At 37.6% G+C, this 15,091-nt stretch overlaps 1 protein-coding gene across 1 annotated transcript in view; it reads left to right on the top strand.

Moving 5' to 3' along the window:
• Positions 1-13,546: 13,546 nt before the first annotated feature.
• Positions 13,547-15,091, top strand: part of LOC146449112 (uncharacterized) — a 3,306-nt gene continuing 1,761 nt past the window's right edge. The window contains exons 1-2 of the mRNA XM_085102010.1: positions 13,547-13,939; positions 14,482-14,732. Coding sequence (XP_084958136.1) covers positions 13,729-13,939; positions 14,482-14,732 — 462 coding nt within the window. The 5' untranslated portion in view covers positions 13,547-13,728. The remainder of the gene's footprint in view (positions 13,940-14,481; positions 14,733-15,091) is intronic.

The following is a 15,091-nucleotide window of genomic DNA, read 5'->3' as shown; positions in this document are numbered from 1 at the left end:
AGACACCATTGAATACTGGTAATCCAGGGAATAATAGGTCACAAAAGAAAGATGGTTATCGTTTCGTAGTCGATAACACAGGAGAAGTAACACCATTTGATTGGTATAATGCAAGAATATCGGTCGGTTTTAAAGTCCAAACAATGCAAAATGGAAATATAGCAGCTGAAGATCATAATGGTATTGTTAATGGTTCACACAGTCTTATACATGATTTCGATGTAAGATTGAATGGTAAAATGGTATATGATTGTAATGATGCAAATCATTGTGTAAATATTAAGAATCTATTGGAATATAGTCCAGTATATGCTCAATCGACAGCAACAAATGAGTTTTTCTATTTGGATACAAGTCGACACGCTGAAGAACGATCGGCTGAAGACAACTACAATAAAGGATTTGCCACCAGAAAAGCACTTTTGGGCCTATCAGTGGTTGTCAATACAGAAATACCATTGAATCGATACTCATTCTTTGAAGCATTGATGGATGAGTTATTACCATCAACAAGATTGGAATTAAATTTGCAGATTGAATCTGATACTATTCTAATATGGCAAGCTGGGGCTGATTGTCGTGTAATTATTACCAGAATGGAGCCTATTGTGCCACGAATAACTTTCAATTCAGAGGGGCAATCACTGTATATGAGTCAGTTTTTGAAGCCACATAAATGGGTTTATTTGCGAGAAAATATTGAGAGAAGTAATTCTTCAACACAAAGAAGTGGCCATTTTCAGATAACAAGTGGGATTTCAAAGCCAAGACATGTGTTTGTTTTCATTATCAATGATGCAAATCTTGCTGCACAAACAGTAAATCCATTTTTGTACAATACATTTAGTGTATCAACAGATCCCAGAACATTGCTAAATTGTCATTTATCTGTGGCTAATGGCAATGAATATCCTGATGTACATTACACTCCAGAGGCTGATTTGACTCGAGTTTACAGAGATGTCCTCAAATATGTGCATGCAAATAATGAATACAGTCAGGGGACTTTGTTGAATATCAATAACTTCAAAACACTATTCCCATTCTTGTATTTCGATTTAACAAAACAAAAAATGGATATCAAAGATGGTACCACAAAGCTGACATTCCACTATGAATTATCTGGTACAACTGCAACTGCATATTCAGTTTATGCATTGACATTATATGAACAAGACGCTGAGCTCATCCAAATAGATGGCAAACTATTGCTTCGATAAATGGAATAAATTTTTAATGTAACGTTAGTTATATAAAAGATATGACAACTTATCATTCACACGGAGTAAAACTATCAATTGGGCAAAAAGATAAACTAGCAAAAGCATTAAAAAACAATTCAGCAATAACAATAAGATTATCAAATTCTGAATTAACTGGACCGGATCAGCTGATGTTAACCAATACACAAATAAATAGGCTGAAAAAGGCAATGAAAAACAAAACTGGAGCAGATATTAAAATAAGCAAAACACAGATACGAAAAGCTGTACAACAAGGAGGCAGTCTTTGGTCATCATTATTCAAAATTGGCACAAAATTACTACCAATGGCAGCAAAAGCAGTTGGACCATTAGCTACTGGAGCACTTTCTGGGCTTGCAAATGTGGGAGTCAATAAAATATTTGGTAGAGGACAAGTTGGTGGTTTCCTCATTCCTCAAAATAAAATTGATCAATTAATAAAATACAAAGATTGGCTCACTGAAGCACAAAAGAAGCAAATTGTCAATGCAATACATACTGGTGGACAGATTGTAATTAAATCAACTAAGACACAATCAGGAGGTTTTTTGGGTACTTTACTGGCTTCAATTGGCATTCCAATGGTTTTGAATGCATTAATGGGTAAAGGCTTGCAGGTGGATAGAAGTAGATCCAGAAGATCGGTCCCAGTTTTTGTTCCAAACACAACCAAAAAAGATGGTGGTTTGGTCCTACCAGTTAATTATAGGCCGCCTCCATTTTTCGGTACATGGGATCAAACTGGCAAAGGGAAAAAAAAACCAAAAAAGGAAAAGGTCTGTTATTAGGCAAAAACAGTCCATTCAAGGGGATTCCATTAATCGGAGACATTCTGTGAAATTCATAAATAAACCACTCAGTAACTTTGAACTCATTGATTGGGTCAAAAAACTCAAAATAAAACACTTCAGAGGCATTTACAGCAGAGATAATCTACCACAAAAGATGAAAAAAGATGAAGTTGGTATCATTAACCTGGATTCACAGATTGGACCAGGTACACATTGGGTTGCGTATCGAAACGGAGACAAATATGTAGAATATTTTGATAGTTTTGGGTTAATTATGCCAAAAGAAATTATGCAATTCATGTCAACAAGTGGCAAACGATTAATGTATTCAGGTGATGAAATCCAGGAAAGAGATTCAGTATTATGTGGCTATTGGTGTTTGTATTATTTATTTGAGAGACAAAAGGGTACAAGTATATTGAAAACAATCCACAATGCACATTTTGACATGTACAATCAAAGTGTCAATCATAATTTTATAATCCAATATTTTAAAAAATTATCTAATTAATTTGTATTATGGTTGATATAAGATATTGTGAAGAATGTGATGAATACACAGAATTTTCAGGAAAATTATGTTTATGGTGTACATTGGTAACAGATTCTGAGTCAGAGGATTTTGAGACGGATTATGAGTCTGACTCTGATGATAATTAATCTAATATAGTGATATAAAATGGTCAAATCATATTGTGTTAAACAAAAGAAAGAAACTGAATGTGTTGAGCCTGCAGGTTACAAGCAAGCCAAAAATGGTCGGCTCATGTTCTTCTGTACATGTGCTGAATGTGGTATAACTAAAACCAAATTTGTTAAAAAACAGGGAAACTAAATAGCCCGTTCGAAGGGGCGGGCATAATGGATACTTTAGCATCAACTGGTGCTGATATGTTAATTCAACATGCATTACCATGGATGGGAAAGAAAGCAGTTGAAATGGGTCGATATTATGGGTCTGAAGCACTTAGAAACCCTAAATTGCAGAAAAAAGCTATTGATTATGCTATCTCTAAAGCAACTCCTTTTGTTCAAAAGACTGGATCAGAGATGTTTGATAAATTATCAACCAAAGTAAGACCAAAAAGAAGGTACAAAACTGACCGAAAAGAACTTGATGGTGGTAATTTGAATACAATTTTGGAACAACTCGGTACACCAGGTAAGGTTGCATCGAAGTCGATGGATGTTGTTGGAACATTAATTCCATCAACAAAGGAAGTCTTTGATAGATACAAATCTGGAGACATTGCTAAAAGTGCATTTAGCACAGATACTGGCATATTGTCGAGTCAATTTTGGTCTGGCAAGGCTGGAAAAAAGACATTAGAAAAATACAAAGATTATCCATGTGAAAGCATGGTAAAAATTGGAAGCAAATATCATAACACACCGAAATGCTCAAGTTATGATGCAATTGGTTGGCATCCACCAAATTGGGGTGAGTATGAAAAAGGAATGAAAGGACGACCCAAAAGTCGTTCCGCTGTCCTAAGCGGTGGTTCAGTTGATATACACAAAATGATTGGTAAATTACCTCGACCAAAAGCTGGTTGGGTATTGCCTGGGCATAAATACACTGGTCCATACAATGATTTGGAAAAACAAGTAAAATATAACCCCAAAACAGGGCAAATATTGGAAATATATGATAAACCAACAGGCAAAACAGATGCAATAGCCATGCAACATGATGTTGATTATTCAGTCTGCAAAGATGACAAAAAATGTAAATTAAAAGCTGACAAAAAGATGGTAAGGTCATTGGATGCGATTCCTTATAAGGATCGTCAATGGGGACATTGGTTGGCAAGAAATGCAATCAATACAAAATCAAAATTGGGACTTGGGGTTCCGAAAAACGTCAAAAGCCGTCGGGTAAAGAGGAAAACTGGCAAGAAGAATTAGCTAATGAGCTGCATAAACCCATAAGGCGTAACTTTACTCGGCGGCGTGTTATTGTAAATAATATTGATGAAATTTGGGCTGCTGATCTTGTTGAAATGCAACAATTCAGTAAATGGAATAAAGGTAATAGGTATCTTCTCATGGCTATAGATGTTTTCAGTAAATACGGTTGGATTGTCCCATTAAAAGATAAAAAAGGTGAGACCATAACTACAGCATTTCAAAGCATATTCAAAGAGGGTCGAAAACCAAAGTATCTGTGGACTGATAAAGGCTCAGAGTTCTACAACAAACATTTCAAAGACTTGCTCAATAAACATAACATTACACTGTATTCGACTGAAAATGAAGAAAAGTCATCAGTGGTGGAAAGGTGGAACCGGACGATTAAAAATAAAATGTGGAAACGATTCACTGCCCAAGGCAATACAATGTATCTGGATATTTTGCCTGAAATATTGAATCAGTATAATAACACTAAACACAGTTCAATAAAAATGACACCGACAGAAGCATCTAAGAAAAAGAATGAAGGAACTGTTTACTTCAATCTATTTGGCAATTTAACACAATTGTCATCCCAAGCAAAATTTAAAGTTGGTGATAAGGTGAGAATATCAAAGTATAAAAGAAAGCTGTTTGATCGAGGTTATACAGAAAACTGGACAGAAGAGGTCTTCATTATCGATAAAATTCAATACACTACACCAATCACTTATAAACTGAAAGATCTAAACGATGAACAGATTACAGGGAGCTTTTATGAACCGGAATTATTGAAAGCTAAACAGGAGATATTCAGAATCGATAAAGTTATCAGGAGAGATTACAAGAAGAAACAAGCTTTGGTAAAGTGGAAAGGATACAATAATGCCTTCAACTCTTGGATCCCAATCAAGGATTTAGTCGATGTGCAAAAATAATAAGCTCATTCTATTCGATACAGTCACGGCCTCACGAATATTCGATAGCCAGTCGATCCAATAAAAAAATCTATTGTTGGGTGCAAGATAAATGATACAGTACCGCTCAAAAGTAAGTTACCAGTCTCGTCTCGTTTCTCGCGAGACGAGAATCTCGTATCGCGAGACGAGAATCTCGTATCGAGAGACGAGAGCCTCGTCTCGCGATACGAGAGTCTCGTCTCGCGAGAATCACTGAAGCGGAAATTTTGGAATATTACCGAGTTTCTCGCGAGAAGAACTTATGACTGAATTTCTCACGCACTTGTCTTGTGTTGCTTTTATTTACACTGTATGCCGTTTTTAAAACGGCCTGTGCCAACGGTGGTTGATTCCGTCGACAAGGAAGTTCGCATTATCAGAGCTTATGTGATTCGAAACAATTTTGTCTTCATTCAGTTCAAAGGTTTCGATTCGCGCACAGTGTAAGAGATGATTTATTTCTTCCGTCACTTCGAAGGTTTCGTTTTAGCGAGCTCGCCGACATATCAATTTGCAATTGAAACTTTCCCGCACACACAATTCCTACATAAAAAAAATCCCAGCCTTATTAAAGTCAAGTTCTGTGCCTGTATCTATTAAACAGCTTTTTGAAATAATAACCCTGACACTTACAATGTTTTTCAATTTCACTGCGGTTCGAATTTGCATACATGTACATGTATCGTGCTTTGCAAACCGCTATTGAATCGAACTTCTTTGCGGTTGCAAAGGCTTTTTCTGCCAAGAAAAAACAAAGTTGTGTATAAAGGAAATCGAAAACAGAAACGTTGTTGAAGAGCTAGCGTAAAATGCGTAGTTCTAGTTCAGAATTGATTTCAGTTTATCGTGCACCGAATTTGCATATCGACAACGCCAAGATGTCAAAGGTTACCGCGCCGCGCTTACGGAAATACGTCTGCGTTCGCTGGCTAAAGGAGAGGTGTGTTGTTTATCGATAGCGTAGTTTGCTACAGGTCGCATGATTTAGCGAAGCCAACCGAGGAACATTTTTTCTAAAACAAAGCGGCTTTGGAGATATTTATTACAACATTTGCCCTCGGGGAAAGAAGCTTTTTTTCCGAAGATTTGTTATGTTGATTGCCTTTTATGTTTATGTTATAAAGTTATCCCTATTAACGATTAGCAAGAACCCGCAAAGTCGTCGCTCGATTGACACTTACATTTTAGCCACAACCCTTGGCCACAACCCATTATTGAAAAGTAACAGATAGGTTTTTTAAATGCAAATCACATGTAAGTTTTCGTATATTTGTTTTACGCCTATGTAATACGCAAATAATCTCTAGCGCACGTACAACAGAGGCCGCAACAGTCTAACTGGTCATCACCAGCTTTATAAAGTGTATGTGTTTGTGGGTTTGTTTTTTTTTTTTCTAAGTCCCTGAGAGAATAAAAGATATAATAACATACACAGCATTTACAATCTCTTCTACACGAAGACGCTTCATTAGGTTCTGCAAATTTATTAGCTCCGATAACCCAACGTGCCACCTCCGAATAAATGCGCAATGACAGATTGATCAGTTCGCTTATCTTTGCAGCCGTCGTTCGCTTACATCGTTGAATCGCTCTGTAATAAATCACAAAGTACAGTGTATATACAAACACATTAAGTCCTGGATCAAGTCGCTTAACAAAGCAAGCTCGATTTTGTTTGCAACCTGGTTCACGATCGATAAGCTTGCGACCGAACTCCATAATTCAGCTTGCTGCGTGACAAGGGCGTCCTGCCGTATCAACAACACCGACACTCAACTTGATATTCTCGCGAAACTCTTGCGAGAAAAGTCAAGCCTAAGTAAATGTACTTACAGTTTTTTCACCCTCTCGCGAGACGAGTTTCTCGTCTCTCGAGACGAGAGTCTCGTATCGCGAGACGAGAATCTCGTATCGCGAGACGAGAATCGCGTCTCGCGAGAGGGTGGTAACTTACTTTTGAGCGGTACTGTATTCTTACCTCAAAAAGCGTCTACAAAAATCAGAACGATGAAAGTGGAGAAATAAATGTCCAATATATCCCAAAACAGGAACCATAAACATCAAAACACAACCTCTTCACAAAATGGCGACAAAATGGCCGACACGTGTATTAACAAACTAGTGTCCAGTCCCCTTTGGGTTGTGTCATCGTGAACATGCATGAAAGCGCATGCGTGTTAATCCAAATCAAGCAATATTACGCAATATACAGAAAAATAGCACCACAAGTGTAAAAATTTCAGAACTGAGTGTAATATATAGGTAATCGGGCCATTGTTATATAAGTTCACAAACTTTGGTGAAGCCTAGGGTGGTGTCAGTTGGCCCCTGACTGAAACCTGTTTGAGGGCTTGTGCAGAGGGTGAATTACTGAGTAGTGTGGGATGTCTTCCAGTGGACGGTACCTCCAGGGTGAGCCCGCTCAGGCCCTACTGGTTCACAGCGGGGTGCTCAGAGTTCGTCCCAGGACTCAACCTCGGTCCCAGAGGTAAACTGGGAAGAGACAGCCGCCTTGTCAGCGGCGGGAAAAAGACCTGGCTGGGGCCAGGCAAGTAAACAGCCAACCGAGCACCCCACGTCTAGGGTTTTGTCCATTTTCGTGACAAGTCACACAACGTCACGCGTGACATTAACGGCACCCATTCACACAACAACCATAAATTTGAATTATTTATGATTATTTTTTTCTCCATTACAGGTTAATTATATCCAAATTGGTGTTCAAAAATATTGTATTCATCATTCAAATCAGCGATTGATGAGTTGGTTGGATTTAATCGATGATTGTTTGTGAGTTGGGGTCAGTTGGGTGTCATTTATGAAAAACCTAAATTTAGGTTTTTGAGAAACCGAGGATAAAAATTTAGGTTTTTATTTTTTAGGTTTTTGAGTTTAGGGTTGAATTCAAAGGCTGATATAGTATTTTATGCAGTAATTTGGGTGAGATAATGTGGACTTAATGGCGTCTCCGTTGCAGGAGTTAGGAAAATATTGGATTTATAAGGATTTGTATGGGATTTTTTATCATTTTTTGAAAAGTGTGCTCATACACCCAAATATCTAACTACTCAGGACGCCATTGACGATTTCATAAACAAACAAAAAAGTGAAAACACAAAAGGAAAACGTCTACTGATATGAACACTCTACTCCGTTTAGTTGAAGCTAATGGCTTGAATAGTCAAACAATTGAAAGCCTACCTGCGTCCGAGCTGGACCACCTTTTGTCAATTTTTTTTATGAAAGTACGCAGAAAAAGTTGAATACGAGCCAGCAAGATTTTCCAGTTTTCAGCGCAATATACAGCGATACTTATCTGAGAATATCCATTCAATATACTCAAGGATAATGAGTTTGAAAAATCGAGAAGAGTTCTAGCTGCGAAGCACAAGTCACTAGTTCACGAGCATGACAGAAGAAACAAATTGCAAGCCGCTCAGGCGATTGACGAAAACGGCGAAGATGCTCTTTTTGAGGCAGAAGAATTCGGCCACTCCAATCCAGTTGCACTTCAAAGAACTGTGTGGTGGTTTTTATCCCTACACTTGGGTTTCCGAGCCAAAGATGAGAGGGATGAGGACGATTGAGTCAATGCTGCTTCTTTTATAAAAGTTGAATCTGATTTTCACAACAACCTTTTCTTGATCCGTACTTTGTGATGCGCTAGAATTTTCTGGGATCGACGAAACCCCTTTGTGAGTTTCAAAAACAAACCGCAGCTGTTAAGATTTTCGCTTAATTCCGTTAAAAATCGTTCTTGAAGTCTTTTCTATAATCAACATGATTAAATGTAAACGTTCAGTAAATTTGTTTTCAAACTCGTGGTGACACTCGTGGTGCTCGCGTCAATATTCTCCAGTACGGCCCTTGCGCTCGGTTGGCGAAGACGTTATTAGTTAGCACCACCTATAGGAAACCCAAGTATCTTCAGATGCACAGAACGTATGCGCAGTAACAAAAATCATTTTTGTAGGCACCGTCCTTAAGTTCCGAAAGAACGAACCTGGTTACGCGTTAGATTTTTCCAAATTTTTTTTTTTTGGTTTCTAAATCCTATGTTTATAGGATTAAAGATACAGAAAGAATCCGTGTACTAAAAAAGCAATTCTTAACGTTTCTTGTTCAATAAAATTTTGAAAAGATCAGCCTGTTCAAGCAGCTTTCTAACTGTTTTTCTACAGTAGTATCCAACAGTTTGTCTCTTCAGCTATCTGTTTGAGAGATCTAAATCTCTTCAGTTCCCAAGTTCATAAAGGGACTGGACCTCAGTGTACACATTGTTCAAATTGGCGTCATATGACGAAATGAACCCCATAGCTAAAAAAAATCACACAAAAATAAGAAATTTTACCAAGTTTGGTTACATTTTCATTGCGTAGTAACCAGGCTATGACCTGACAATAGTCGCCCAAATTCCATTCAAACAACTCTTTTTATTCAGTCATAAAATGTGTATTTTTGTCTTGTCGTGTATAGGCGCTGCTCTTTTTCTTTATACGTGCTGTGATGTTTTGATTGTTTTTTATAGATCTATTTAAAAAAAAATTATGTAATAAAAGAACAAGACAAAAAGATCAGAAACTTAGCTCATGAGCGGCCAGGGATTTCGACAGATATGTAAAGTAGCGGACATATTTCTTAAAGCACCGGACGTGACATTTTTTTTGCGCCGCAAGGCATCTTGCGAGCAGCGAAAGTGTGAGCTACCTAGGGGGGTCTGGTGGCATGCTCCCCCAGGAAATTTTAAAAATAGAACAACCTGAAACGCCGTTACCATCGTTTCTGGAAACCAAGTACTAGTTTCCCAGGCAAGGATGGAGTTCACTCAAAATCTCTAAAAAAAGTAAAATATTTAAAGAAAATGGACAGTTGGTAGGGGAATGGGGAGGGCAGAATTTTCATTTGTTTATCGATCATTGCGAATTAATTTTTTATAGAACTTCAAAAACAGACGTAAGGTAACTGAAGTTGATTCTTTGTCAGCTTTAACTTTTCAATTCATCAAGGACAGAAGCACAAGGCTGAATCATCACTGTCCGTGTCACTGTCTACCTTGCAAACCCAAGAGCAGCTGTGCTTAGTAAAGGGCCCTCGCGAGACATTGTTTTGGTATTTTGTTTTTGGCCAGGAGAAAATTACCCTTTCTACTGCTCGCTGTCAATACAATGAAACACTCATTCAGACTCATCATGCCCTTAAACTTAACCTTACCTTGTTTTCTCTTGGCCTTTGGGAAAAAATATTGGTTTATTCCATCCATTTCTCCAGCAGATAAAGAGTGTTTGACCAACACAAGTAGCTGTATGTTTTGCCTGGGGATCTCCCTTTAAACCCTTAGTAGTTAAAAGTAGGGTGTCCCACGGCAAAAAATTTAACTTCGAGTAAGTTTTTCATCAATACACGCTTTAAAGATTGTACTGAAGATCGTGCCTATTTTAAACTCTTACACATAAGTTTGTAAATATAACAATTGTAAGCTTTACAGCCTTTTTGTCTTCTGGAAATTTTATGAAGAGTTGGTGTCCCACGATTTTAGGTAAATTACGTTACTATGTCTGCAGGGCAAGTTATTCGCTGGCTTATTTTATAATACTCGCATGCTTTTTTGCATTTTTTTAACCCCTCTTTTATATTTACTTCAATATAGCTGGCACATCTAGTTGACTATCCCGACACATTTCGAAAAAAAACATTAAACTAGTCATTGATTGGGTTATTTTCTTTTTGGACCGTAAATTACGTTACTATGTTTTATTGTAATATCTTATGTACAAAACACAGCAAGTCGGTAACTGGTGTTCGGAAGAAACTTGCCTACCAGGAACTCAAGAAATGATATAGCAGTTCTGCTATTACTGTCATTTTATAATTTTTAGAGAAGATAAAAATGACAATGTAAATTACGTTACGGTAACGTAATTTACCACGAATGACATAAGATGACTGTGTGACGGTGTCACACAGGAAAGTCTTGACCAAATAGCGTGAGTTTAGGCGTGGAGTGTAATATTACTTGAGATGACGCAACCAAAGCGGCCTTCCGAGCCTTTTTGACCTCATGCTAAGACCGCTTAGGAATCACTCCAACTAGAAAAAGGCTCTATCGAGACAGTGACTGTTTTGACTGAAATTTAAAGTAAGCGCAAATGGAAATCAATGTTTTTCTCTTCTATGTAAGCTATTGCCGCACTATTTATGCGAGAAACAGCAGTATGAATATTAATCAAGCAAAAGACATTGCCCAATTTGGCAATAATTGCGACGGTAACGTAATTTACAGTGAAAATGAATTTCAATTATATCGACGAATTGGAGGAAACAGCTTTCCAGTTGACTGATTTTTAACTTTATCAAGAATGTAGAAGCATGATTTGAGACTCCTTAATCTATCTTGCATTTTTATGGCTTTTGGATCTCGTTTTCAGTATGTTGCTTCTGAAAAATAGTGACAGGGTTTTTGCCACTCAGTACACTCTTAGCATTCTCAAGCTTGTCCAACATGGCAGTCCAACAACAACATCCGCTCCAATACTTTATACACACGTAAAATGCAAAATTTATTGTTCACTGACGTGGCATAAACAAGACCTAAAATCCAGAAAACGTAGACAGAGCAAAAAAAGGCCAAGGAAGGTAGCACTGATCTGGAACTAAGAAGTCAAACAAATGCAAAAATATTATCAGCGCACAACTCAACTTTCGAGAACTGAATATTTAGAAAATAGACGAGAAGGGGTAAAAACTAATCTCTCGGAAATTACAATAGTATATGTGACAATAAAAACAAAACAGCACGTTTGTCTGGCAAAATTGTTATGCTTAAGTTATCAGTAACTTCACAACTTAAATGTTTTGTTCAAGTTAATAGTTTTGATCTAAAATGGACAGTAAAAGTTCACATTTTTATTAAAAAATGATACCTCGGATCATAAATTGAGCTAAAACTGTGATCCTGCAGGGTAATCAATGGATAGATGTTACAAGAAAGTAAAATCGAGCAATATTGTGACAGTGTAAATTACGTTACTGTTCGTTATGTAAATTACGTTACCATGTTTCAGGCCCTTTCCGGTATTATTCGAGCAAAGCTTACCAATCAAAAAGTCTGTTACTAAAATCTTCACTTTATAACGTTTATATTACTGGGACTGTGGACTCAAAGTTCGCAGAAGTAAAGAAATAAGAAATAAAATAAAAATAATTAAACTTCTTACGGATAAAAATAGGAATTTGCTTGTAGATTGTAGGGAAATTGTTCCTATCATATTTCACTTAAGCCCAAATGACGAAATAAAACTATTTTTCTTGTATCTATGTTATCTAAAAATGATAAGAACGAAATTTTTAAAGGCATCTGTTCACTGTCTCCGTTACGTTTCTTTTAGCAGTCCTAGAAAAAAACATGTATTTTTTTGTCAAAGGGTGGGTCGAGCATTTTTTCCTATAACTCAAAAACCGCTTGGACGTTTCTTGTCCAATTTAGGAAACGAAAATTTAAATAATAATCAATTCAAAAATTCTAGTGAAAAGTGGATCGGAAATACTTTTTTTTCTACTTTTCAAACTGCCAATGGTCCCTGTTAGCTGAGAATGGGTGTTTAGCCGAAGAAATTGAAATTTCCTTAACTAAGATTAACGACGATATCGGCTCAGTCACATTGTCAGTAAATCGAATTGATTTAATGACTTATTTTCTCTTCTAAACGATGATCAAAATACATATTTTTTTCCTAAATAGTAAACCTGTCCGAAAGACATTCATGAAGGTAAAATACTGTAGAGATAATTTTTTAGCTTATCTAATCGCACCCAGGCAGTGCTGGTGACTCTGCAGGTCATGTTGAACTCCAGTTGACATAAACAGGACTGACACTATATTAATGGCACTGATATAAAAGTATAGTTTTGCGACATAAACCAGCTAAGCTGACTGACACAGTGTCTGTAAACAAATTTAATACCACCCATCAAAAAGAAGCCAAATCACACACATGTACACACATGCTCACATACCGCCAAATACTTCTCGATCAGCCAGCGAAGTTCGCAATACCCGGAAACAGCTGCATGAAGCACGCACGACTGCAGGCCTTCACATTTTCTCTTGGTGATTTCCAAGGCAGCAGCTGTGTGACAATTAATGTTCCAGTTGATATTCCCGAATTCCTTGCATACGCCATAAGCCCACCTTCCAAAATCTGCAGACGTGATCTCAAGCTTCTGGTCTTCCTGGCAATCGATTTTGAGTGCAGTACCCTGGCAAACTGTCACATGCCTTACTGTAGGAACAACAACACGTAATGCGTTAGTCAAAGGTCTAGACTACGACTGTTTAAAGCTACGTAGCTCTTGGAATACATGAGTCGAGGGTACGCCACATTACCGAGCACTCGTACACTTTAAGACTTTTATTAAACTTGTGAACGATTTATATAAAAATCTTGAGCCCTAAATGGAAGAGAAAGAAATGCATATTGAAAACGCTCTACGACAAGCCAGAAGGAGTCGAGTGCTTTAATGACGCTTTGGATAACCCTTTTTCAATAACTTGTACTGCGTATAGACAGTTTAAAATGACCTCAATGCAACAAATATTCCATTAAATGTTTCATCCGGCTTTGATTAACAACGTATGGTTAAGGAGTTGTAATTTTTTTAATATGTGTTATAAAATAGCCAGGGTCAAGCAAGCACTGTGATTGGTCAAACTGAGTTCTTTATAACTCCACAATGCACGAAGCATACGTATGGTGCGTGCATTATAATTGTACATATGCACGGAGCACACGTCAGATTTTTTGCCTGTGAAAAATCTGAGAAATTCAGCGACAGACCGCCATCATGGCTGAGCAATTTCCCTCGTTTGACTGCGGTTTCGAGTTTCTTAATGATATGGTAAACACTAACGTAGAAGGAGAGTCTGATAAGGCTGCCACTGCAGGAAAGAAACGCTTTGTCGAGGTGACCGAAACACAGAAAAACCAGCTCTTGTTGGAAACCCAGGCTAAGGCCACGAAGAGCTCGATAAACTGGGGAGTAAAGGCTTTTAAAGGTAAAGAAATACAGTAATATACTTGTAAATGTAGTTCACATGAACACACATGTCTAACACTTGAAAAAAACGATTTAATTGAACAATGTAAGACTTTTAAAACGCCGAACAAAGCAGTAAACATGTTAAAATGAAATCGCTTAATAGACCGTTTTACAGTTGTTGCTGTGTTACCTGGCTTATGGCTGGAAACGAGGCTGCCGGTGACCATGTTTTGATACAAATCTCTTCACTTTTCTTATGCAAATGCAGGCTAGTTTGCATCACAACAACACAATTTACATGATAAAAACAGTGAGGTCTGTATCAATACAAGGTCACCGGCAGCCTCGCTACCATTAATAGGCCCGGTCACTGAGTAAGCAACTGTAAAATGGCCTATTAACGCGAATGTTACATTTATCTCCGCAATCTTCATTGTTTACAACATTAAAAGTCATATTAAAGTCACTTTCCGGTAAAATCATACACCAAAACATTCAAAACATTACTTGTAAGCAATAAGTCTTAAACCTGAATCGAAATTTTACATTTTTTCTCAGAATGGAGTGCGCAAAAAGTTCCTGTACAGCCAGAACTGGAGGAAATGACTACCGAGCAACTCGACAGCAGCTTGGCGCAATTTTACGTAGAAGCTCGCAGCAAAAAAGGAGAAGAATACAGCAAGTCATCTCTAATTTCGTTCAGAAATGCAATAGAGCGTTATCTAAATAACCCACCTTATAACAGAAGTGTAAAGCTAAGTTCCGCTGTATTTAATAATTCCAACCGCATGTTAAATGCCAAAATTAAGGCCTAGGGCAAACGTCGAATCTATTAGTCGCGTCGAATTTATTAAAAATAGGTTCGACAAAGAGTCGAACCTGCGTAGACCCTAATTCTCAAGTTGCACTTCGTGAAACACGGGAATAAGCACGTGTCCCCGTGCTATTAGGGACCTTACGAAAACAGCACGGCGACGGCGACGACAACGCCACAACACAAAAAGCTTAATGAGCAAAAACAATCGCTCTGCACGTGCGTTTTACATTTTGGTACATTTCTTTGTCGTCCTCTGTAAAGGCTGGTTTCCATATGATCGCAGACCTTATTGCGATCTGCGATCATATGGAAACCAGCCTTAAAACAACAACGTGAAATGACCAAATTCAA

Source organism: Pavona decussata, unplaced genomic scaffold (genome assembly GCF_977016875.1).
Source record: "Pavona decussata unplaced genomic scaffold, jaPavDecu1.1 SCAFFOLD_641, whole genome shotgun sequence".
NCBI classification, from domain to species: domain Eukaryota; kingdom Metazoa; phylum Cnidaria; class Anthozoa; order Scleractinia; family Agariciidae; genus Pavona; species Pavona decussata.
The sequence above is the reverse complement of the archived record's forward strand: the minus strand, read 5'-3'. Positions and strand labels throughout refer to the sequence as shown.